The 27,006-nt window shown below is 39.5% G+C and overlaps 1 protein-coding gene across 6 annotated transcripts in view; it reads left to right on the plus strand.

The window, feature by feature from the left end:
* cacna2d2a (calcium channel, voltage-dependent, alpha 2/delta subunit 2a) overlaps positions 1-27,006 on the plus strand; it is a 146,844-nt gene that overhangs the window by 111,552 nt on the left and 8,286 nt on the right. For 4 of the 6 annotated variants that reach the window (XM_017408346.3, XM_017408347.3, XM_017408349.3 and 1 more), the window contains 15 exons: positions 7,290-7,340; positions 7,841-7,940; positions 9,312-9,473; positions 11,135-11,245; positions 12,140-12,218; positions 15,350-15,399; positions 19,348-19,437; positions 19,953-20,021; positions 20,523-20,597; positions 20,694-20,768; positions 20,916-20,987; positions 21,118-21,189; positions 21,373-21,434; positions 23,923-23,999; positions 25,136-25,150. In XM_017408346.3, coding sequence (XP_017263835.1) covers positions 7,290-7,340; positions 7,841-7,940; positions 9,312-9,473; positions 11,135-11,245; positions 12,140-12,218; positions 15,350-15,399; positions 19,348-19,437; positions 19,953-20,021; positions 20,523-20,597; positions 20,694-20,768; positions 20,916-20,987; positions 21,118-21,189; positions 21,373-21,434; positions 23,923-23,999; positions 25,136-25,150 — 1,160 coding nt within the window. The remainder of the gene's footprint in view (positions 1-7,289; positions 7,341-7,840; positions 7,941-9,311; positions 9,474-11,134; positions 11,246-12,139; positions 12,219-15,349; positions 15,400-19,347; positions 19,438-19,952; positions 20,022-20,522; positions 20,598-20,693; positions 20,769-20,915; positions 20,988-21,117; positions 21,190-21,372; positions 21,435-23,922; positions 24,000-25,135; positions 25,151-27,006) is intronic. The other 2 variants (XM_017408348.3, XM_037975146.1) reach the window with 1 other exon arrangement.

Raw genomic sequence — 27,006 nt, forward strand, 5'->3', positions numbered from 1 at the left:
TACCGCAAGAACTAATCAAAAACCTGTAAAACATGTCATTCTTGATGCAACAATATGGTTTTTAGCAAAATTATGGTTTGTCAGGAATCAAAACACAGAATAATTATGTTAAAATTTTGTTTTAAAGCAACACAATTAAGCAAAGTATCACACTACAGATGATAATTATATAAGCTGTATCTTTGTGAATACAAACTAACCAGAGGGTGGTAGGCCCATTATGACTTATCTAAAACAATCAAAACACCACATTTTCTGAACAATATTCCTATTGTGTGTTGAAAGTTTCTTTTATGGCTTTTTCTGTTTTTGATAAGTTTGTGACATTGTTAGCATGCTTAGTTGAACCAAATGCATCTATGAGCATAGAAAGACTGAGGCATATGTAATGTACAGTTTGGACTGGTGTCAATTCAGGGTTAAACTTTTTTGAAGCATTCATTGTCGATCCTGTTCTGCCAGAATAAAAAGTGACCTAACTAACTTTTAATGAAAATTTGACAATTTATTTTCATTCAGAACTTTAAATTTATTGATCCAAAATGCATTTTTTTTTTCAGTTTTTGTTGTAAGCCTCAATATTATTGAATTGTTGTTAATCATTTTTTTATCTTTCAATTTGTTTTGTTTTCATTTAAGGAACTTTAGAGCCAAACAGAGGTTGTCTAAGAGACATGTTGTGCTGTTTTTAGTGGACATGAGCAAAATCCCTAAGAATCTAAACAGAGAAAGAGTGTGCTTAGCTGATTACCTCATCTGCAGCTAAGTTTTGTTTCATCTTTGATCATTTTCTTTACCTTAATTTTTGTGCTTTTGATGTTTTTAATTAGTTTTAGTTTGTGTTAGTGTATTAGTTTGGAGTTATGAGCCATTACTCAGAAAGTGAAGCTTAGTTTGTCAGCGTTAGCACGAATTCTCATTAAAAATCTTATTTTCAAGTCTTGTTAAGCCTCAGATGGTTTATTACAAGTTCCAAGCATTTAGGTTTATCCCTATTTCTGTCATAAAAAGTATACTCATGTAGCTTTAAAAAAAATCTGTAATTTTTAACAGCAACAGTTAACACAACATAAACAATTTTTGAAAAACACCAAAAATCACACCTGCAGAAAGCAAAATTTACAACTTTAACTACACTTTTAAAGAAAAAATTACTTCACATATGTGTACAAAGCGAAAGAAGAAACACATCCCTACCACATCCTAGCAGATAGTAAATGCTCCTTTCTGTTCATGAAACTGATCGTATCACATGGCTGATAAACCAGACAGATACTCAGCTTCACAAATGCCAGTAAAGCAAGCAGAATACACAGATCTACAGATCTAATCACACGAGCATCCTTCTGTAACATCTGGACTGATGTCGCCACTAAGATTAGTCAAAGATGGGATTCTGTTTGCAGGGAAGAAGCAGCAGCCAGAATGTTGCAGAAACTTGTAGTTTTACTGGGACCAGTAGACAACGGCTTGGCTAATTGGGCCAGAGCTGATAGGGTGGGCTTCCAAAAAAGAGAATATTTTTCCTTTCAGCTCCCCCAGCAACACCTTAGAGAGAATTAATGATCCAGTCAGCGCACATAATTGTCTTCAATCACTCTGACATTAAAAATTAATATTTGTCCATTAAAATGTTTTTCGTGAAATAAGGCAAAGCAGGGAGTGAAGCAAAGGAAAGAGAAAGGTAAAATGGTGAAGAGAGGAATAACCTGAGACAGGCACGGAGTCCTGTTAGCCAAGCGTTGCAAAGATCCCATTACCTCCCAGGTTCACAACAGCATGTTGGGTATATCACATATTGATTTCTTCAAAAAGTCAATCTAACCTTGTTACAAATATTATGACTGCTGGGCAGTCCCTGAAGCTAAGGCTGGGCTGCCAAAAAAAAAAAAGTCTTCCCAATTTCCAGAGCCTGGAGCTTTGCCTCCTTTCATTCTTTTTGCCTCACTTCAGGTAAGAAGCTGAGTCAGAGGACATGGCTATTGTTGCTGCTGAAGGTGACACAAGCTTTACAAGTTTGACCAGAAGACTTCAAACCTGAGCCAAAATGTAAACCCCCGTCAGGACTGTTGTAATTGTCAGTAACTGATATGCATGACACTTTTTTAGATTGAAAAGTGGAGGAACGTTTGAGGGGAAAAAGACAGAGCATTTTCCTAGACTCATCAAAAAAATATGGAAATGTGAATGAGGGTAGCAGCACTTCCAATAATCAACACAAAGTGGAATAAATAAGCAGCAGACAACATCTTTTTCACCTGCGGGCTCTCTGGGAGCTGTCCTCCTATATTTTTATCTTAATTCAATCTTTATTCGCCTTCCACTTCCATGCGATCACTAAGAGAGCAGCAGTCCATAAAATAATAAGCCCATCAGCACAGCACAAACACACTTTAGCTCTCGCAGCATGCTATATACAGTCCTCACATTATTCTGTGGTTCACATCTTCTGTAAACAATTCATTCATATCACAGCCCTTACTGAGAGGAAATTTCACTCAAAAGCAGAAGGTACTGCACATTTACCCGTCAATATCAACAAAAATGTGGCGAATAAACCGAGTTCGCACGAGCATCGGCGCACGACAGCAAGCGTTTCCTGTGAAACCCGTAAAACGAGCCCGAGCCGCTTCCATGCATCATGCGGCATGCATCTGCTGCATGTTTCTGAAATGCACCACGTAGATTATTCGTCCAATTTAAATGTAATGCACAACACTTTGTTGAATGGGTCAGGGCGCATAAACACAATCTCCTGAGAGAGAGAGTTAGCCCCCCCCCGGCACAGTTAATGTATTGATTGCACAGCGCTGTGCCATGATAAAACTATTTCATGAATTCCAATGAGACTCCTTTACCAGACTGTTACAAAAGCAGCAAAAATACAATCGCCGCAACGTAGAATATGTTGTTGTGTTCATTGCTTGTATAATGCGTTCCTTTTAAATTTATTTCGGAGGGGAGGTGGAGTTGGGCGAGCTGCAAAGGTGGGGTGGCTGTGAATGTAGCTGCTTTAATCTCCTCTCACTCGGAGCGATACCTCATTCTACCTCAGTGTAAGAAGCCCACATGAGCAGCATGCACACATCAGAGTTCATCTCGATATATTGTCACGCACATGTCTGTGATGTTATGAACATATTTAGATCACAACAGACATAATGTATGGATGTATTCATTGTAACTGTACAGCACTTTGGTCCTGTGGCTGTTTAAAGTGCTTTATAAATAAAGCTGGTAAGGTATGTTACAGCTCTTTGATACTTTATACTCATACAAGCCCCTACTGCAGCTATGAACAGAATTTTTTGCTTAAATCCAGTTCATTTTACAGATACTGAGCTAAAATTTGGTTTCGTTAAAGCTGAGAGTCATGCCCAACACATACACCAAGTACTAACAGATCACACAAATGTTTTGTCTAAATCTTTGGCATGAAAGGCAGTAACAAAATTCACTACTTCAAAGAATGTTAGTTTAATTCTGATCATAGAATGTTTGGTTTTTAGTCACTGGCTATAGATATGAACTACATTAAAACATTATCAAATGCCCCCACCTCTCCCAAAAAGAAAAAATAATTATTTAATTTAGCTTGCACAATAAAGCCAGGATTTCCAATTCAGCCAAGACTAAAACCCATTAAAGAAAAATGGCATTGATTTAAAATAATCAATGGTCTGAACAGCTTTAGTTTGCAGACTTCCACATTAATTACCTCAATAAAAGAGTTTATCTGACTGGTTCAGTTTATTTGTCAATTTGCTTGTCTTTTAGAAGGACTACTCAAAAAATCTCTTCAGGGAAAGCAGGGCCAAACTTATGATTAGCTTATGATCCAAATCAATTTTTTCTTTTAATTACGGAAAAGAATTGAAGTCTCGGATGGTAGAAGTTTATCCTCTCTAATCAGGGTTACCTGGAGCTGACACATCTTTACCTGAAATACAGTGGTATGGTTAAATAAGGTGGGATTCACCGTCAGATGTTCCTTATAACTTTTAGCAAATAAACAGAGACGCTAAAGGCTGAGACGTTGGCTGTACTGCTTGTTGGTTTTGTTGTGGGGGGACGGAGTGGGCGACAGGGCTCTCTTCAGCACCAGCCAGGCCCATCTGCTTGTCACCTGGCCTTGGCATGCAGGAGACTGGGTAATGACAGGGAAAGAAAGGCATCAGTGGGCAGAAGCCGAGAGGTAATTACTGACTGGAATCCATGCAGAAACAACACATCTGGATCCACGAGTCAAAATGTGGTGAATTATACGCCGATATCGGCTTTAATTCGTGATTTTTATCTGTTGGAGCGACAATATCAGTCCAGAGACTGAAAATCCTTGACTCCATCCGACTCCCCCTTCTGATTCCAATGTTCTCCGCTCAAAGGCAGAGACGAAATTCAGCTGCACTTCAGGCGATGAAAAAGGAAGAGAACGAGAGTGGCGCTGATATACCAGGCCAATCTGTGTGGAAGATCAGCCATGGCAGCACTATAGCTCGAGCTTTATCCCGACCCTTTCCTACTCCATCACTTCACACACATCTTCCCTAAACCCCATTACTGCTGATCAATGCTGCCTCTTTCACAGCTGCAGAGAAATGATCTGCTTGAAAGTAATATTTCCTCAGCATATTTTAAGGGTAAAGCTTGCACAATTCTTCATTGTAAGGCTTTACATTGGTGCAGCTGAGGATGACCTATAATGACAGAGTAATAGAAGTCTGCATTGCCTTATAATTAACATTTAGCCTCTTCAAAAATAACTTGAATTCCCATTAAAGGACCATTCTCCTCGGTGAGAAATGGACTGACTACAGAAGTTAATGAAATTGTGCAGTTGGTCTGTGAGCATCAGCCGTCACCAAATGACCCTCCTTTAATCTCCAGCCGAGGTGACTCCGTCCATCTGCGGGCCTCAGGGAGTTGAGACGTGTGCCACATTCTGACCAAGCTTCAGTCCCGCATCAATGATCACTTTCACAAACTCCGCCTGCTAAAAAGAAAACAGCCCTCCTTACTTCGTGGAGTGTCAGGTCTCCCCCTCCTCCTCCCCCTCACCACCTCAAATTAAGATTTCAGTAATTAAATTGATAAAAGTCATGCATGCCTATATGCCTCATGGTTCCAGACCTGATTTCCTTTGCCACACAGAAGTGGAAAGCTCTGGAAGTTCTACCTTTGATGTAGGTTTTTTTTTTTTTTTTAAATAATTGGATTCTCGATCCATCGTCTCTCTCTCTCACGTACACACATAGATATATGTGTATATATATTCACTCTTGGCAAGCTCTGTTAATCTGACACATGTGAAGTTGTGTTTTCTCTGCAATTTTCAATCAGAATTTTAAAAAAAAGGTGTGACCCTGGTGTGATTTAAAATCAGATTTGAGCAGACGTGGCTAGCGTCTGGTCAGAGGTCATTCTGCAGTTTAGAGCAGCTTCGGCTGGTGAGAGTTGTGGAAACGGTGGCGATGCCAACTGGGGCTCCGTTGACTTGCTCTACCTCCATATCAGCTTGGCCGAGCGTAAGAAAAGGCGCCTTTTTGGCCCACAGGCAGCTGGCTCCGCTCCACACTCAGCGGAACGTCTGATAATCAGCAGAAACGAGACCCCTGATGATTACTCTGCCTAGGACGGCTGCTAACTGCGTGCCTGCTCACTCCTCAGAATGTCAAACTAACACTCACATCAGAGACCCCCTGCGCCTCCACCCCCGTCTCCTCATCGAGCCATAGAAAAACCTACACTGACCATCAATCTAAACCCTCTTTGTATCATTGGCAAATGTGAATTTAATTGCCTCTGGAAGAGACTAAGGGGCTTTTTGAGTTTCCTCTGTATGTCATCCTCTATCAACATTGAGCAGATGTTATGTGTGCACCTCTTCCAGGACACAATTTGTCTGGCCAGTTATTTCAGCTTCTGCCCCGAGAGCCTTCACTGTGCTGAGGCAGACACGATTTCAGGAGTTGCTCTGCTGCTAAAGCACAATGGTCTTAAGCAGCTTGCCCCTCTTCCCTCTCTAAAAAAGGGGCAGATAAAGTAAATAATGTATTTGACACCCTACTTATAAGTCATCGAGGGAACAGAACATCAGCTACCTCATTTTACTGAAATTATTCAGGTCAGTATGGGCTTCCACAGTACAGGTCACCTCCACTTAGACTGTTTCTTGACAAGTAAATTCCACCTGAACAGGCATAAAGTGTATAAGAGACAGGGGGGAAAAGGAAGGGAAAAGCTATTACATCTTTTATAGGTTGTTTATTATCAGGTAATGATAAAACTAAATGGTATTTTCTATAAAAGAGTAAATAAAACTAAATGTTGTTGTTTAAAATAGTCATTAACCTCATCATTATATAAGTAAGATAATAAAACAAGGTTTGGGCAAAAAATTGATTTGGTAAAAACTGTTTAATCCATTCAACCATTCTTCACTTCATGATTTTGAAGAATAAAATTTTCATCTTTTTGAGGGTTTTCAGCACCAACTCCCTATTAAAAATTTATTTTAATAGGGAGTGTGTGTGCGTGTGTGTCTGTCTGTTATCAGAGTATCTAATGAACTACTGAGCGGAGTTTAATGAAACTCTCAGAAAGTAATCATTGGATGTTCATCTACACCTAATTAACTTTTGAAGACAACCCAACTCAAGATGGTCACCACAGATAATGGACCTTAGCCAACACAAAAATGGAAATAACTCAGTCAATTTTGCAGATAATGAATTGAAATCTGGTGGCAGTAGCTGAGTGTGATTGCCAACGCATATTCTGAGTGCTACACGTGGTGCAACATCTTCAAGATGGCCGTCAAAGCTAATCAATTATTATAACTGCCTGTTTTACAATCATTAATTTGACGTTTTATCTGGTAATAGCTGAGAGTCATTACCAAAATATACTCTAAGTAATGTTTTGGGTATGAACTCACAATATTGTAAGATCATGCATATTTATTTTGTAAGATTTGATCAAAACAGCTACAACTACATCATTCCTCAATGCAAAATGGTATTTGTTAAAACCTTTGGCATGAAAGGTACCATTTCTTCAAGGAATTCTAGGCCTTTCATAGCTGCAGCCAACACTGACATATATAACAACTTCTTAACTCTTCTAAGCACATAAGCCTTGTCAGGATTCTGTAGCCCATAAGTGAGCTCAGCTATGGTTGCTCTGTATTATTCTGACTCACTTCATTGTGGCTTTGTCTTCTTTCTTTACTGCAATTTTCTGAGATTACAGGAACAAATTAAACCTCTTTCTTTGCTTCTTTTGTGTAGGTATATTCAAGGTGCATCGTCTCCAAAGGACATGGTCATCATTGTAGATGTGTAAGTATTTCAGACCTCTTTCACCTTGTACCCCCTCCTTGGATGTCTCCTTCAAAGGACACTAGTGCCACCTGTTGGTCTGATGAAAGCTGAACGTTATAGGAAGCTACTCATCCTCCGTTAGGCCATTTACATCCGGATTTACTGGTTCAGAAAGATGCAACATGTGAAGACATGTTGCATTAGATCTGAGATGACTAAACTGGGGGGATATAAAGTCACAGTAAAGGTGTGGGAAGCTGACTTTTAGATCATCAGGGAAAAATATAGAGCTTGAAATTGAAATTATACTGACTAATATTTCACTCAAATTCATCCTAGATCTTTTTAATTAGATGAGCTTTCTTTTTTTATTATCCTATTAAGGAATAATAAGTAGATTGAGGGGATGAATTTGATAGATTAAATAGTTTAAATGCTGTCCAAAGGCTTCAAAAATACAAACAGAATGGATTTCTTTCTCCATATTACCAATCATCTGAGGGCTTCTTTTCCTGCAGGAGCGGAAGTGTGAGTGGACTCACTCTGAAGCTCATGAAAACCTCTGTGGTGGAGATGCTCGACACTCTATCAGATGATGACTACGTGAACGTGGCAAAGGTATGTAAGAGCTTAAATATCACAGTTTTCAGTCAATGATACAACTCGTTCCTGCAGTGGCAATAATGCTAATATTTGCTGTTTTCATTAAGCAGATTCTAATTAAGCTGGGAGTCATTAAGCACTGCATTGGGCTCTTTCTGCTCCCAGTTGTTTGCTTGCAGTGGAAACTGCATTTCTCTCATTAGTGTGTATTTGCTCTTATCTGCATCACTGTCATCCATACAGGATTGTGTCCATCTGTGTCTTTTACTCTCTGCTTATTACCAAGTTTTTTTCTATTAGGATTATTATGTAGGAGAATATTATTTTATTTTGCAGGGCAGATAAGACACACATGCTCACTTGCATTCTCTCTAACACCCACAAACACATCCAGCTGCTTGGTGTAGTGGCTCATTTTGTAGACTCTCTTTTGGTAATCCTTCATAATCCATCGCTTTTAGCCACTGTATGCCCCTAAATCCCGGCTCGAAGAGCAAGAAACGAGCATGGTAATCTGGGTGGGAGCGCATCTGATTTTCACCACTGTGAAGAAAGTGAGCGCTTACATTAGCCTGCTGTGAATAATGTGCAAGTACAAAAACCCATTAATAACAAGAAGAATGTGCCAAAAAATATCACCAAACAATCTTCTGCCTCTGTATGTTTCAGATGCTTTTATTTTGTTATTAAAACCATGGTCTCACTTCTAATGGTGACATAGTTGATTCAAATTTCTTCAGTCTTATTTCAAAGGTCCTTTTTTTCCTAACATTTTACAAAAACTGTACTAATATTGACTCCGAATTATTTTGTGCATTTGTTTTCTTTGCGTTTTAAATATGTGACAGAAACAGCTCCCATGGGAAATGTCAGCGTTTCTCACACGCAACACTTTGCATCAATCTGTGCCGAAAATGTCAGTGGATTCTGAAGCTGACCTTCAAGAAGAAACAAAATTCGAGACATGCCATTTCAGACATTGCCGCTAATGTTCTAATTGCGAATAGACACTGCTTGTGAGTGGAGATACGTACGCTACACATGCAAACATGTGCGCACGGACAGAGTTTTAGGTTAATTTGGTGGATGAGATGAGACAGGTGATATTACCTTGGCTGGGTTTCCACTGGCATTTCAGGAGCACCTGTTCTTTATGGGGAAAGTTGTAATTACCGGTGTTTACTGCCAGACAGAGAGTAGCAGGGCAGCTCACATCTGCACACACTCACGTCTGCTGCATCCTGCCATCATGAACTGCATACACATAAAAAGCTCATGACACAGATATACTTACTTTAACTTTATATCTGGATTATTCTTTACCAGAAATGCCAGAGTATATATGCTGATGCACTCGTTTGTGTTTCTGTACATCTTTTCGTCTAGTTCAATGAAAAGGCAGAGGCTGTTGTTCCGTGCTTCAGGACTTTGGTTCAAGCCAATGTTCGGAACAAGAAGATCTTTAAGGAGGCCGTCATGCTCATGCAAGCCAAAGGAACCACAGATTACAAATCCGGCTTCACGTTTGCCTTTGAGCAGCTTCTCAATGTAAGTAAGCGTTTCAGGGATAGGCAGTCTTAGATTGCTTTGTTTTTCTGCGCTCACGTCTAATCCCATTAATCAAGCTGAATTTATGGTGATAACACGAGTCTGACAGTGAGTGGCTCAGGTTTGCATAAGACATTTCCAGAACGCTGTCATTTTTGACAGTAGGTCTGATTATAACTGCTGTTGTGACGGTGACGCCGGCTTTGGCAGCAGTCATCCACGTGCTCTCGACACAGGTGCTGCCTCAGCTCCGTATGCTGCTGCGTATTTGAGAAGGCTGCCACCCTAATGGGCTCAGATGGGATGATTGATGAACGGAGCCCAGAGGAGATCAGCCACAGACACTTTATATTCCTCTGGCGGGCTCGGAGGCATGGAGCCAAGTCTTCTCCCTTTTGTCGGAGGATTGAGAAATAAAAAGGCCCGTTTAATCGCTGTCTGTCGCGGACTCACTGAATGATTAGTGGCAGAAGCACAATAAAACTGTGTAATTGTGGCAATATTATTTATCTTTATTAGAATCTTGTCAGATTGGCATGCCTCTGGCCTGCGTATCAGCAGCAGCTGTAGTGGAGTGGGGGATGGGGAGCAGCCACATTTAATGATAGGATAGCGTTGTGTACTTCAGATTCAATCTTAAATTGGTGCCAATGTGCGAACGCCTGTGCCTGCCAACGGAGAGATCTAAAAACGCAAGATGAAATTCTAAAAATGACAGATAAGACGGGATTAGAGATGGATGTTTGGCAACAACGTGAAGAAAATAAGATCAAAGATAAATGTATGCAAAAAAGAAACAACTTACACAATGAGGTACAGATTTACTTACACGTGTTAAAGAGAGATTTCAGTTCTGTGGAAAGGTTATGGACAATTTATGTCTTACCTCTTAGCTCTTTGAATGACCTCAGTTTGGAAAAATAATTTAACTCTGACCAGATTGATGAGCTAACTGCTGCTTCTTAGCCATTAGCTCGTCAGTCCGGTCAGAATTCTCCAAACTGATGTTTGAAAAGCTGTCTATAACAGGTAAAAGATTAGTTAACTTTTCAAAAATATCCAGCTTGAAAAGATGTACTTGTTCCCTTACAGTTTTGAAATATTTGTTAGATGCTTAACACTCCTGAAGCCCTCAAAAGAGAAAGAGGCAGATAAGCCCCTGTAACTTCTGGTCAGTTTGTCTCCGAAAGCCTAGGGAGGATTAAATAATTATTATACAAACCACTTAGAATGAGTTTGGGATGGAAAAGTGGCCATAATGAGTAAATAAATAACTTTGATCTATGATATGGGGTGGCTTGGCTCAGTGGATAAGGTGGTTGTCTTCCAATCTGAGGACTGAGGGTCCATTCCCCTGTCTCTGTGTGCTGAAGTGTCCTTGGGAAGACACTGTACCCTCCACCACCACCCCCTCTGCCCACCAATATGCTTATCAGTGTATGAGGGAGAATATTAAAAAGTGACCAAATGGGTTATTGAGAAACTTTGTAAAGCACTTTGTAGAAACTGGAGAGGTTAAAAAGGTGCCATCTAAGTGTGGACCATTTACTAATTTATCACATTTTTGTTGTCATGTTCCATCATTACTTTGTTTTTCTTTCTTGTAATTTCTGTAACCTTTGCCTTCTTTAATTTTGGTGTCTGTTTTGTGTGTGCCACAGGAGAGCAGCGCCCCCAGGGCCAACTGCAACAAGATGATAATGATGTTCACAGATGGCGGTGAAGATCGTGCTCAAGAAATCTTTGAGAAGTACAACTGGCCCAACAAAACAGTGAGTGTGCCTTTACACGCCGGCTTTTTGTTCATCGATTCTGCCAGCCCAACAGAGTCCCTTTTTCGTTCCCATTTCCATGGTTTTCTGCAGACTTCCTCTTGTTATAGCGCAGGCAGTTGTGTTCGTCAGACTGTCAGACATGCCAAGTGCTCCAGTCTGTGCACAATGCATCCTCTCCAAGCTTCTCTCCATTCCACGTTGGGTGTTTTTTCTTCATCTCTTTAGTCTTTCTTCCGTTTTTTTTTTTTTCTTCTTTAGATCTCCTCCTTCGCTTTGTGTTTCTGCTTCTGTCTCTTTTGTATTTTAGCTGCTCGTGTTAACAGCTCTGACCTGCTGATTAATTAGCCACTTTATCATCAGAGCCTGTTCTCGTGCAGCCAGTAATCCACTAGATTGTCTCTTTGTTTCCCTTGTTGTCACTTCCACCACTTCAATTCCTCCACTTCACCACCCCGACAATATTAATTTACTTCAATTTTGCCCACTTGATTTACGTAGCACCAATTCACAGCAAAAGTCAATTCAGGCCACTACAAAACCTGAGTTTTTTTCTTCAAGTACAGTCTGACTGAGTCCTAATATTTATTGTTCAGCTTTCTCATGACAGCTGATGTCAAATTAAAAATATATTTCTATCGCTGCTGTCCTGTGTCAGAGATAGTTGTGGGATCTCAGCTGTTAGAGAAATCCGAGTGATATATTGTAGTTGTTGTTTAAAGTAAACTCATTAGCATCTAGAGGGTAGCTCATGGTTTTTTTCTGTACAGTAGTAATAATCCTTACAAAACATTTGATTTTTGGCAGTTTTGATAGTAGTATTTGGCAGTTTTTGTAGTGTAGTGAAGTTCCCTTCATATGATTAATCTTTTTTGTGTATTTTTCTTCAATCAGGTTCGAGTTTTCACCTTCTCTGTCGGCCAGCATAATTACGATGTCACCCCTTTGCAGTGGATAGCATGTGCTAATAAAGGTGAGTGGAGATGTTTTATATTATATTATATTATGAAATGTTTTATAAAAAATAGAAGCAGCTGAGGCTCTGCTGGTTGTCCTTATTGGTTGTGTTTCCTGCCTTTTCATTCTCAGACATCCCAGTTTACTGGAGAAAAAGCCATGAATGTCCAGATTTTATCAATAAATAAAAATAGGCCACTCTGCTCTTAGCTCTTTATAAAGTATTCTGGTCAGTGGCGTTGTCTTAATTCACTATGAAATGGGACAAATTTATTATAGCGAATTTCAGCAGAAGAATGACAGATGAACAGGTTGCAGTTTTTTGTTAAAAACCCAAGCAGTCGACAAAAACACGTGAGCTCTATTTGAAAAACATTTACAAAAATAAAGCTTCAAGAAGGAGTCTGACGCTGGTCAGTGCTAAAAGGCTGCCATCAAGCAAATGAATAAAACAATCAGTTATCCTCCTAAAGATCGTCTTGGTGCTAATTCAGTCCCATTAGGTGCTCTTGTTAAAGTCCCAAAATGGCTTTCCATCCAAAAGCAGCATGAGACTTTAAGGTGGGAGGAAATTACTGAATAAAAGCCAAAGTATAGTTCCAGCAGAGGTTAATGGGTAAGGAAAGTACCCTGCCACTAATAACAAAGCACAATTGTACAATTTGCTCTGTTGTAAAACTTTAAAGAGCTTCTGAGCACAAAGAGAATAAGGATTATCTGTGGAAACCTATGTTTCCGTGGCTGATGGAGATTGTAGATGTTTTAGTGCTGTCTGCTCAGACTAAAGAGAAAAGTGTGCTTACAAATGATTTTTTTTTTTAAATACTGGATAATCTTTGGCTTCAATGACTTTTTGTCAGATGAAACCAAAGCTCATTTAAAAAGCAGCTGCATGTGTTTAAAAATTGGCACCAAAAACTGGGTTAAAAAAGTGGGTTAGTGGCGAAAAGTGGGTTATTTCATTGCTCTTAGCTTATATTAGACTTTGTCAACTATTAATTTAGCTATTTAGTTTAATTCTGCTAGGGTTTGAGCAAAGCAATCTTAACTGAACAGCATTAAAAATCATTTAAACTGCAAAAATAATACCAAAAACTGTTTTTACCTTTGCTGTTTGTTGTGTTTCTCTTGTAACATAACACCTGACCCTCAAAACTGGTGCATTTGTGTCCTTCTGTGATGTAAATTATCACCTTCCTGCATGGGTCTGTTAGAGATTAAACAAAACACTCATTCAGCTAGTAGAGCAGCATGAACCAGAACATAACATTAAACCACTCCTGATGTTGACCCGTTTTTTTTTTTTTTGGGAAGTCTCAGTATAAATCACCGAGACTTCATGTGGTGCTGAAATGTGTTTGAGCATCCCCAGCTCTGAAATAACCCGGCAGACTGACTAACCGTCTGACAGTCCAGCTGACTCAGCTCGTCTTCCTGTTGGCTACGTTGTCTGCGAGCATCTCATCCCGCCTGAACTCATTTGCTCCAGCTCCGGTTTTGTTCCGAGCTATTTTCTTCCATAACCAACCTCTCCTCGTGCCTTTTGTTGTGTTGCTTTAGTATTGCCGCTTATTGTCGCGGTTTATCAGTAGCTGTTACTTTCTAAGAGCTTTGGTTGTCTGCTGATTAGCTTATTGCCAGTGGAGCCAAGTGCCTCAGAAGTATCTCCCCTGTAGTTGTTATTAATTAGCAGTAGGAGTCTGGTAGCAAGATGATTACCATGACAGACAGGGGAAAGTCCAGGATTATGCCTCTGTGCCAACACGCTCTCAGCTCTTCATGACTGCCGTGATTACCATGGTACCAAACTCTACGCCAACACCCAAACAATGGAGTTGACACACCAGCTTGAAAGGAGCTGTTCTATCATATCTTCACTATTTCTTTACTCTTTGGTATCTCTGTCCAACAGAGCCAGCTCCCAGGTCTCACCCCTTCACCCGTCACACACATCTGACGTCCACGTGTGCCGCTTTAAACACTACAAGGCTGCTTAGAGAAACTTTAATCTCCTCCTCAGAAGACAATAACCTCCACGTGACTCTGAGGACAATAGGACTATTTTTTTTTTTTCAACTGCTCATCCAAAACTCTAAAGCAGGAAAAGGTTATCCTTAAAAAACAGGTGGAATTGAGGATAAAAGCAGAAAACACAAAGGCCATCTTAATACTTCCATTTAATGGGTTGGTTTTAATCTGAAGCTGAAAATTAAATCTTTTATAGAGTTGGGAAGCCATGAAAAGTCTGTTGCAGCTCAAAATTAACTACACTGAGTTCAGTTTTTATGTTGTCTTAGTAAGAATCTGTAAAATTAATTAAATAAATAAAGTCATACTGTACGTGAAAGTATGCAGTGATCTTTATTTATGTTAATTTAGAAAACGATCTGTTAACTTGCAGAGATATTTACATTACAGTCCTAGTTTGTAGTTATTGTCCAGATCTTCCCATCTTCACTTTTTGTGGTGCTTGGTTGTATACCCACCCTCCTGTCTGTATTCTGCTTCACTGGCCTTCAGACAAAAGCCCAAACACAAACGACTGCTTTGTGTTTGGGTGTGCGTGCATGTGTGAATTATAAACTCATTGTGCAAAAAAAAATAAAATGGATGTGCACGATCGCTCAGTGTCTGCACGCTCTCATTTGCTAATGAATTGAGACTGAGAAGGGAAATTTCAACACCAACCACTGTGAAAAAGTGCATAATGTATCGAAATAATGAAAGTTGCCTCCGCTCTTTAGCATTCCGGTGATGTTGCCTCCATTTCGCAGCTCTTTGTATAAACACTCATGGCTTTAATAACTTGTTGAGCAGCCTGGTTATTGACCCAGCCGGTCGTTCTCTTCCATTCCTAATCAGCAGCGGTGCCTGGGGCTCAGCATTCGCAATGAGCTTCCCACATTTACATCCTGCAGCACATCTACAGACTGTGGAGGGTCAGTGGCCTCAAGCCCTGTCATGTATGTGTGTCCCAAACATCATCAGCTGGAGCTGATGGCATTACTTGCACCTAATAATAACATAAAGAGATGAGATATCAGTTTGCAAATGGATTGCTTTTGTGAAGAGAAATACAAAATGAAGCAAGCTGAATGCAAAATATCTGTTTGAAAACTGTGTTGATTCTCTTTTCTCGCCCTTCAGGTTACTACTTTGAAATTCCATCGATTGGAGCAATCAGAATCAACACTCAGGTAAGATATAATGTATTAAGTGTGCACAAGCCACCGATAACCGCTTTATAAATACACAAACACTGAAGACCGATTTCAGTTCAGGTGGATCTGCAGCTAGAACCATCTTTGCAGCACTGCATAAAATAACCCACCCACACAATCATGCCTAAAATGACAACAAGTCATTTCTGGCATTTGACACATAATACATTTTTTGTTTTCTTTTATTTCAAATAAACTAAATGCTTCATAAAAATCCCCAATTTTTTGGCTCTGTCAGTGCCTACAATGCTGTGTTTCTGGCAGTGAGGGGTTGTGTGGGACCTGTAAAGAAAGTGTTGGCCTGTTCTTGTAATTTGTGTGATACACTATGAGGCGTTGAAGGTGTTTAAACAAGTCTAATAGGTAGCTGAATGGTAGAAAGTGTGTGGATAGAAAGTGATTCCAGTGTTGGAAAAAAGCAACACGTTTAGCTGGTGGGTCTGTAAGCACTGGTCCCTCTGTAGCATAATAAAACAAGCTTCAGAACAGAGATGAATTATTGTCAATTACTTGCATGAAAATGCATGCGGCACCTTTAAGCCTCAGCTGATGTGCTTTAAGAACACAATATGCTTCGTGTAAAGTTTCATATCTAAGGCTGATTATTTTGCTATGACATGCAATTATTGAATGACTTTGGATTAAAAATTACTTCATAGATGGATGAAGAGCAGCAAAATCAGTGCTGTTATATAATAATTCAATTATTTCAGTTCTCTGAGAATTAGCTGGCGCTGTACATCTAATTGAAATCACGGTCTGGCTTCATTCCAGTCCCGGCAGACATTTTAACAGAAAATCAGTCGAAGTTTTGAGCTTTCATGGAAAAGACTCCTCTTATCTGCTGAGAGGCCTTGAGGATGTTTGATGCAAACATCCACTCTGCGTGACATTCTGCGATGGGCTAGAGTACTTGACAAACCAAAGCAAGTAAGCTCTAAGTACTAATAGTTTGCAAGACATAAATTTGGAAATTTTTGCAAATGTTACAATTAAGCTTTTATTAACAATTCTTTTGTTTTTTAAATATGCCATAAAATTGAAAACAAAAATTCTTAGAATTTTATTATCAAAATGTTTCCATTCGACTCTTTACATCAGATATAAGCAGGTCTTCGCTGGTATTATATGATTGAATAGATTAAAACATATCAACACATATGTTGCTATGGTTATTTTTTAGTTCTGTTAAAAAAGTCACCATAAAAAGGTTTTATTTGTAGCATAAAAACTGTGATGTCTGTTTTTTAACACCTTGACAACAATCACCACCGATGATGGCATTAAATGTATTTAAATCAGGTTCATTCTCCTAAATTGTTATTAGCATCTTGGAAAGAAATAAAGGTGCCGCTTTTGGAACAGCCATGGTCTGCTGTATTATTGTTGCTGGGAAGGTTGCTGGAAATACAAACTCGTTTGATGTTTTTTTTGTTTCTCAAACTACAAACTCCCTTTACCAGTTGTCGACCTACATTTTTTTGACAGTGTTGCTTACTGACACAAAATCCACAATTTGTGTCGTGTTATTTGGGGCCACTAAGGCCAGGATGCTCCTGTAATAATGCTTCTGTAAAGTAGTGTTTGGCCAGAAAACATGTTTTAGTAAAACGGGTGAGCAAGTCTACAGTGACATCCCAGTTAGACAGCAAATATTTGTTGATGTTCACAGCCGATCACCAAGCCTCCCTTTCGGTTCAAATCTTTGTCTGAACAGGCCAGTTTTTGTTTGAGTTGCTGTCTCGAGGCTGTTGTTTCCAGCATAAAATTTGGAAGCAGTATTACAGAGACAGCAGGAGGAGTTGGAGGGATGAATTCTCTGTGGGAGATGTCCACTGGCAGGCTTGTACAAAGAGTCGACATCCAGTGAGTCAGACCATTTTCTAGTTAAACCTTTCAACTACGATCTCTTCCAATTTCATTCTGAAGGACTCTCATCCAGTCGGGGCGAGTCAACAACCAAAAGTTAAAGTTGGAATTTTTTACAAAGGGACATGAGACAGCACAGCTGGAAGGTCTGGAGATTATAAGCAAAAGATTGTGTCTGGAAGCCAAGTAAAGTAAAGGCTTTCTCACACACATTCAAATTTCTGTCTGTCACATCCACACAACTTCAGCTTCCCCTCACACCTGGGGCCTTTTGCCCCTCCACTAATGCCACATTTGCTTAAGGCACAACAAGCTTTGAGAGACCCTCTGCGTAACCTCATTCCAGCTGCAGAAATTGACTCACTTGTTTGGTTGTGGTGGAGCTCCAGTGTGGCCGTCCTGCCCCTCCTCCTTTCTTCTCTTCGCTCCTCTTCCAACCCACCCACCCAGCCAGCCCTGAGAGCGATCAAGCCCCAGAATAGACTGTCAGCTGTTCCATTAACTCTGGCATATTTATATTCTGAGAACTGCCACTTAATTCTAATAGGTTTTCTGAAGGTGAGTGACTACAGCCATCCGTACGGGTCCAGAAGAAACATTCAGGTCTTGTGTTATTTAACCACGTTTTGCTTTCAACATCACAGACTCCTCGCACAGACCCGCTTGGGTAAGACGGCAACTTTCAAATAACAGATGGGCTGCAGACGGCAGAATATCAAGAGTACTGTCCTGAGTCACATACATGAAAAATACTTCCATCTAAAGTGGAACCACACTGATGAACTTACTCTCAGCAATCATGGTTGCTATGATACTCAGCGAGGAGGAGGAGGGGGGTGCATTTAATCAACACACAGCGATGCTGCTGAAGTCTGTATGTCTGTGTTTCCTTTGTGCCGCGTGTCTCTGGTTGCTGACTTGTTATGCTTCCTAGATTGTCCTAGCCAGGCGGAAAATTTCCTCTACATCCCGTGAAAAGGTCTGGCTGACACTGTCCTGATGGAATATCTCCCTGTGGCGCATTAAACTGGACTTTTATTGGGCTAATAATAGAATAGGTTACGCCTGTCAGCACCTCGCTGTTCAGACGATTAAAAAGAAAAAACGGTCAGAAGTACTATACTGAAATAGCTCTGTTCTTTACCAGGGCAACATTTTTTTTTGTGTCGGGGTGGTGTTAAGAGTCAGACATTTGTGATAAGTTACCTTTTCATTTCTAAGGATGGAAATTTGTTTCTTTAATGGTAAAATTAATCTTTAACCCAGGAAGACCTGCTGACTGATCCTGTTTTTAAACTTGGATTGTGATAAAACACAAATATGGCCTCTTGATTTTATACTTTGTCTGCTAATTAGAATTATTTGTATGAATTTAAAGCAGAAGAAAAACTGCTTATAATATAGACACTTGCTTACATTTTCTTTCTTTATTTTCCTTGCTTTGACACTGAATTATAAATCGTAATTATGCTCTCTCTGCGCCCTCGTTTCCTCCTGTTTTTACATTTTCTACATTTGTCTTGAGTCATTACTAATTTTTACAATCATACAAAGTCTCCAAAAGGCCATGGTTTAATAGTTTGTTTACAAGAAAAACATCTTAGCTGTTTAGTGAGAAAAGCAAAATATTGCAAATATGATGTATTACCCGTAGACTTAACCTCTCACCTTACCATTCAGAATCGCTGTGGGATATTCTCACTGTTCCAGTGCAGACAGTGGCGCTTCTGGGAAATGGTGGGTTTGCGCGTCGTGTCGTTGACACCTCTAATGTGTTTTTAATAGCTCTTTCATAATGATGAAAAATGGCCTCGAGTGGATCAGGACCGGAGGCTTTATGGCTCGGCAGGACCGGGACGCTGTTGCTGGTGGCCCGCTGGTTTATGTGGTGGCAAAGACAAGGCCGGTCAGGGTCTTGTAGTTTTATGACAGATGAACAGTGGAAGCCTCTGAGCTCTGTGCCTTCAGTGCCAGTTAATGGCGAGCATTATAAATGTCTGTTTATGTTTATTGTTGGTGATCATTGCACTGTTGTGTGTAATGTTGCTGCTGCAGGAGTACCTGGATGTCCTGGGACGTCCCATGGTGCTGGCGGGGCCTAGAGCTAAGCAAGTGCAGTGGACGAACGTCTACCAGGACGCACTGGTAAGTGTGAAGTCGGAAGAAAACACGCTGCTGTGCGAAGTAGACTGTTTTTCTTTGGCTGATATCAGTGCTAATCTTTAGAAACGAGGGCAGCTGAAAGCCGATGTACAATGCCGATATGTCTACTTTTCATTTGGCTAAACAAAAGTTTTTGTTGCATATAATTTTCACATTTTTATGCAAAGCAGCAGTGAAAATCTGAACACATGTACCCACTGAAATTGAATATGTTTGTCAAAACTTAACTATTAATTTATATGGTTTAATAGAGTACAGCCTGCTATTACATCCTTTTACTACAAATTATAAGTTTAAAAAACTAGATGTAGACAACGATTTCAAAAAAAAGTTTTATTTTAAACTTTTTTTCTTGAATTAACAGTGTGTAGTTGTGTTTGACACATAATGTCCACGTTCAAATTTCCTTGTGGAAGTTCTGTTTGTTTGTTTGGTGATTAAACTGTGGATGAATCATTTATTTGTATAAAACATGGATTTCTGATATTATTTGTTAGGGTCTTGGTCTTGTCATCACTGGGACGATGCCAGTTTTCAACCTCACTGCAGATAGTGAAAGCTCTCAGGTAAACACAGAAAACAGCATAATTTACAAACCAAACTTTTACTATTATTCTAATTAAAATGTAGTTTGTCTTTTGAGAGGGTAACTGTAAAGTCACGCAAACATGCATGATAGTTTCAGGTTTTAATTTCAATCTTTTCCCTGTTCTTCACCGTCATCAATCATTTGTACTGGCATCCAGTCAGCTGCGGCTCTCCAAAGCAACACCTCCCCCCTGAGGTGACAACAGACATCACAACAAGTCACCGATAGCGTCCACTGACCACCACAGAGCAGATAGCTGGGTTTCAGAGTCCATTAGCAAACCATTTCCCCTGAGCTTATCATACAGACCTGAAGTAGTGATGCTGCAGCGTACTGGCTCAGTTTAAAGTAGAAACTGTGGACAAATCAGACTGCACACATTGGGATAATTCCAAGAAGGTGTTCTTAGACAACTTGCGTCTCAGCTGTTGTGGCATGTGGATAAGATCCTAACTGTTACTTTATTTCCTTCACACAGAATCAGCTCATTCTTGGAGTCATGGGAGTCGATGTTGCAATCAATGAAATCAAAAAGAAGACTCCAACATACAGAGTGAGCACGTGGTACTCTCTGCATTGCTCTCATGTCTCTTTCCATAAAATGACTCTCATTTGGTTTTATTATTTTCTTCTCTCATATGCTGTGCAGCTCGGGGCTAATGGCTACACATTTGCCACCGACCCAAATGGTTACGTGTTGCTGCATCCCAACCTGAGACCCAAGGTAGGTCCCACCACGTCTCCGCACTTCCCCGCCTCGAACAGATTTCCTGCTTTTGGTTCTGAGACCAAATTTGGCCTCATGCAGAATTCATGCAGAATTATGTTTATCCTCCCCCACCATCCTCCACCGTGTTCTCTTTCTGTTCAGATCATTAACTTCAGGGAACCCGTCACTCTGGACTTTTTGGACGCAGAACTGGAGGACAGCAACAAGGAGGAGGTAAGAACAGCTTCTCTGAAACATCCCAGGTTCTAGTTCAGTCCCCTCACTTAATAATATCAATTTATGTTTTTTCAGTTCTGTGTATCAGTATGACTTTCCCTGTTAAAGCCTCTCACTTGCTCTGCAGATCCGCCGACTGATGATTGATGGCAAATCGGGGCAAAGAAAAATCAAGACGCTCATTAAGTCAGTTGATGAGGCAAGTCATCAATATATGTGACTCAATCATGATCCAAAGTAGCACCTTCCTGAATGTGGGTGTAATGAATCTAAATCAGCCAGTTATGTTTACCGTCTTTTGTTTCCTTCTAATTACGGGAAGGATAATGTGCCGAGCGTGTGACAGTGTTACTTATTGTCGTCGTTTTGTGGTCACCGACAGAGGTACATCGACAAAGCCATGAGGACGTACACATGGACGCCTGTGGAGGGAACAGACTACAGGTAGGTTTGAAAACAAGCATTCATTTTGCAGAACTAAACCTATAATAAAGTTCACCTTTTTTTTTGTTTAAATGTATCCATTTCATATTATATAAAATGTGCAGATCACAGCTGCCACATGTCGCACAAGTTTAACAGACTAAACCATCACTGATAGACATTTTGTTGATTTCACTTTCTTAATTCTTATTATAAAATGAATGTGAAATAACCAAATTTAGCTGTTCTCCTCCATGGAAAATCGAACACAAATAAATGTATTATTTTATTTAGCATTTGATTTTGAAATGTAACCTTTTATTCAGCCAACATTTACAGCAAAATGACTTTCTTTCTAACTCGGTTTGTCTATCAGTCCATCTGGTTTGTGGGTTTCTTTTTATTTTTCCATTTGTGGGTGTCTGTCTTAGTCTTAGTAGAGTCCAAAGGAGCCTTTCTTTGCAAAGCGCCAATAAAGTCCTCTCTAAAGGACATTGCATTTTATTTAAGATGTTGAATACAATATTGTTGTGATCTGCAAGAGCCAACCTCTAAACACTAACAAGATACTTGTTCAATATACCGAAAGAGGTTTGGTTGCTTCTAACACTAAAGACATAAAATGGTTAAGCACTGACTTAAATACCTGCAAAGTTATCAATAATTCATTTAAAGAGAGACATTTACCCAATTCTGCACTATTCTGTAGATCTCAGTCTCTTGAGATGCTTTCTCAATACTTTAACTTTGGTTTAACTTTCTATGTTCGGATTCTTTTTTTGTTTTAATTATAAGTGTTGTCTCTAGTTGTTGCAGGGAGATGTGTTTGGTTTTTTTAGTTTATTTCTTTTTCCTCTGGTGTCTTGTATTTCTCACTCATAATCTCTACATTTTGAAGCACAAACATGCACACAAGTCTTTGTAGGAAAGAGCAGAGTTCTTCTTTTCGCCACTGAATAATTCATCTTTTGCCGTTAAGGAGTCCCACAAATATGAGGATCCAATGACATTTAAGTCGTTTTTGAAAAGATAAACAACTTTATGAGCTGTACAATGGATTCCAATTTAGATTGTGCTTGCAGTTTTGTATTTTTGCTCATTTAACGTGATGGTTGTCTAAAATAGTGGTTTGCAGTCTACAAAATCCTTTAAGGGGGTGCTAGAGATTAAAATGGGGTGCACAAGGGTTTACTCAGCACAAAAGTTAAAATTGAATTTGCAAATGTAAAAAGTAGAACCCGTTTGCTGGATTATCAAAAGTCTGTGCGAGGATGAAGAACATCAGACGCTGCTGTTGCACACAGAGGTACGTTTGTTGTCACATGGGCGAGGGCTTTTGCGTTTGATGGAATTCCAGGTGGAAAAATAAGTCTTGAGACTGCACAGTTCTGTACAAACAGCTGACTGATGTTTCCAATTAAAACATCACAACTCACAGACACGTCCTCTCTCAGTTATGAGACCGGCTTGCAGATGCAGGTTCTTGAATCAAACATCGTGCGAGCCAAGACCGCTCTCCGTGTGTCTACAGGTGTACGAAAAGAAGAACAAGCAGGGAGTCATAACAAAGTCTGTCGATGTACAATCTGCTGGCACAGTGCTCTGAATCCAGCCCTCCAGTAAATGAAACAATATGCATTCCTTGAAAAAAAATCATCTCAAAGTTTCAACCAACAATCTCGCAAGATCTGTTAGCGTTCAAAGTGCTGAGAAGGACTCTCAGCTACTACCACAGCAACTAAAACTAAGTTAAAACCGTTTTTGTTTTTGCTAAGATTGATTTGTTGCTGCAGCCATCTTGAATTAGGTTGACTCCAAAAGGTAATCATTTTAGGTGCATATCCTTTGATTAATTCCTGAGAGTTTTATTAAAATCTATTAAGTAGTTTACAATATGTTTTGCTAACAGACAGACAGAGGCAATTACAGAATCATCTACCACTATTAAGGAGGTGATAATAAACATGTTTCAGTAGGTCATGTACAGTTTACAGATTATGATGCATACTTTTTAAAAGTGATAAGTGTAATACTTTGACATTTTGAGTCTCAATGGAGGTGATATATCTCAGCTGTGATGATGAGCTCACTTAAAGCTCATCGTCATCTCTGTCAAATATTTTAAAGAGAAAGTGTACAAAAGTTTTTATATCATTAAAAGGCACCCTGCTACACCCAGACAGGCCAAAATGTATAATTTCCAGTTCTCATAATCACAGAAATCACTCCTGACATTTTACTTCTGAACAAATGATTGGCAGCTTAATGGGCTTTTTTTTCTTATGGAGGGAAGTTTAGTAATTGTTCTGGAAAGGGTTCTAAATAAAGTTTTTTTGGAGAATGTTCTTACAGTGTGTGTGTGCATGCATATGTGTGTGGTGATGAGAAAGGAATAAGATTTTAATTTCCAAGGATAAAATTTGGGATTTGGGGTGTTTGTGTGTACATACGTTTAATATTTGACGTGATTTACTGTTCCTGATTTTCTGCGTCTGCCTGATTACCTCAGTCTAGGGTTGGTACTGCCCACTTATAGTGAGAACCATATCAAGGCCAACCTAAGTGACCAGATCCTTCAGGTGCAGTGTAAGTACACTGGGGAATACCCAGCATCCTTCACTCTCTCTGTCTGTCCTCCTCTTTTCTTCTCTCTCTATATCTAATATGACCTTACACTCCGATTCAGTCATTTATCGTGGGTTTCCGACATCATCATATGGAGTCTCCAAGGGGATTCGTCTGCCCTGCCCCCCCTTCAGCTCCCCTTTCCCCCCTTCTCTATGCTCTCTGATAGGCAGGATCATTCGGTTCCCGAGCCCCTTCGACTCCTCCTCTGCCCCTGCTCCCTCCTGTCTTCATGCTGTGCTGTAAAATGGTGATGTTTTTTCTTCACACTGGCTGAAGAAAAAAATAACTGAACTGACAGAAAGGTGAAAGCTGTGGTTTTTACTGTCTCTCAGGTGAAAATAATGGTGACCTTTGTGCTATTATTTTTTTACTTTTTATTTTTTTTGTTGTTTTTTGCCAAATGCTCTCGCCTCTTCTCCACCAAGTAATGATTCTGAAGCGTCTGTGTTCAAAGTATTCTGAAAATAACCGTGAAAATATGCATGCTTTTCACTCCTTCTGATGGGTTTTATGATTTTTTCTGTTATTTGTGTGATTTTATTTCATTTTTTTTATGTTAGACTGTGTGAGATGTTTATCAGCTTTGGAATCATTCAATTGATAAACTCCCACATGGCCTGGAATACCGGCTTGTCAATTGTGGGAGTTTGGGTTTTTGTGGATCTGAATGGGGACACATGTTGTCTCTTTCATTCTTCCTTTGTCCAGACCCTGATACTCCTGTGTTTTTCTGGTGCATTTGATTTCTTATTTTAATTTTTTAATTTTTAATGTTTTTGTTCTGTCGTCTTTTTTTTTGTTTTTTTTTTAATTATTGGTTTTGTTGTTACTGTGTTTCTTTTCCTGGATCATCCAGGTTTTCTTTTTTCTTCTGTTGTTTTTCTGTTTCTTTGTTTGGTCTTGCAAAAAAAAAAAAGTTTGCTCTTCATTTTTTTTCTTCTCTTGTCTTTGACTTTAATTGGTTTCTTTCTTTCAAGAAAACAATATTTTTATTCAAACAGTAATTGAATAAAATATTGTCTGTGATTCCCCCCCTTCCCACCCGATCCCCTGTTTCTTTTCTTGCTCTCTCCTTCTCTGATGGATCCACACAGTGCTATACACCAAGGGCAAGTATACTCCATATTGGTCCACATTCCCTACCTTTACTTCCTTTTCCCTATCGCTTCCTCCTCCTTCCCTCACCTTTTGTCCTAAACCTCCTCCTGCTGCCTTCCCCTCTCCTACCCTCACCTGTCCCAGCCTGCTTGCCTTTGTTCCTGCCCGCCATGCCTTCAGGATTTCCTCTTTCCTTTTTATCCCCTCTTCTTCCTACTTTAATCCCTTCTCTCTTACTTCTCTTTCACCCTCTTGCTAAAGCTCAGATCCCACATCTCTCACGACAATTCTCTCAGTCCTCGACCTCACCCTGCCTCCCTCCCTCATATCTGCTGCTCCAGGAACAAACAAACAAACAAAACAAAACAAAAAAAAAAACAAGTACAACCACCACAGATTACAGAAATTTGTGTTTTATGTTCAAACTTGTCTTTTGTTCCCCCACATCAGTCCCCTTTTCTTCTGTAGAAAGTCTTTAAAGAGTTGTTCTCTCTGTGCCTCCGTTCCTTCCACCTCACCATAATTTCCTCCTCCTTTCTTTTCTCTTTCACTTTCTTGTCTCTATCTGTCTTCTTCCTACAGTGTCACTAGTGTATGACTGATTTGCACACTAGTTAGTTTTATTTTAATCCCTTTTTAGTGTGTAGCTACAAGAGCGGACTGAGCAATATATAAAGTAACAAAATGATGTTTTTTTGTAATATAGGATAGTATACACACACTGTTTTTGTGTTACAGCTCAGATATTACAATATATCAATATTTATAGATAGGGATGCACCAATTGCTTAGCAGGTGATAGAAATCTGATTGTTGGCACTCAAAAATCTCACCCTTTTTCAGTCTTTGAATGCACCATAGCCAAGTGTTTCATTTGCACTAAACAATATATCTTTGTTGTGCAAGTTTTTACTAAATAAAGAAGATTTAGTTACTTCTCGTATACATGAGGCGTTTGAATAGAAGCCCTTTTCACAAAACAGTTCCACAAATTGGTCGCAAAGATGAGCTCTTCTTTAAGGTGCCTCTCACTGTTCACAATCCCCAGTTTTTGAGGATGCAACGATATGAGCTTTCATAAATTGCAGAACCATAGGAGGGACTGAGTGTAACCTGGTGGTTTTGACATAAAAGGCTGCATACGATGTGCATTGCTTATCTCCCAGTATTAAATTCTGCTGCCGTCTGGTCGCACTGCTTACCTTTCCACATGCTAACCATTTCAGCTCTCTGACTACCTCCTTTGCTGGCTCAGAGGCAAAACATCCCCCACTCCCACCCCTCATGCCTCCTTTTGTAAAGCACACTGAGACAAGAAGACCCACCTTGAAAGTGTTTTGTGAAAGAGGCTATAAAGTCAGAGAAAGTTCAACAGGTGTTAGAAGCTAATTAAAGGAGATATAAATTATCTACAGAGGCATATCTGCTGATTACTTTACTGCTTAGTGCCAGCTGATGCTTAAACAGGTAAAACGTTTAAAAGTGAGACCTATTATAGTTTGCAAGCAGGAAAGAAATGTAAGTTACAGTTATCACTCTCATTCACAATGTGTCCAATTATAACAAAATGAATAAATTAACAATCTAACAGATGCACCTGTAAATAAGTGTTAAATGTTTTATTTTGGACTGCTACAGAAGTGTGCAGGAAGTGCCTGTCCTGTGATCCAGTGCACTTGTGTGTTTTGAGTTGTGTAAAATACAAAATAAGGTTAAGAAAATTTAACTCGATTGAAAAAGGATTTCAGAATAATATTATTTAAACAAATACAGTTGAACACAGTTACTTTTTTTAATTCAACCAAAATTAAGAAATACATTTACTTTGTTAGATGTCAGTTATGGTGAAATTGGAAAAAATAAAATA

This window comes from Kryptolebias marmoratus, linkage group LG4, assembly GCF_001649575.2.
Source record: "Kryptolebias marmoratus isolate JLee-2015 linkage group LG4, ASM164957v2, whole genome shotgun sequence".
Taxonomy (NCBI): Eukaryota; Metazoa; Chordata; class Actinopteri; order Cyprinodontiformes; family Rivulidae; genus Kryptolebias; species Kryptolebias marmoratus.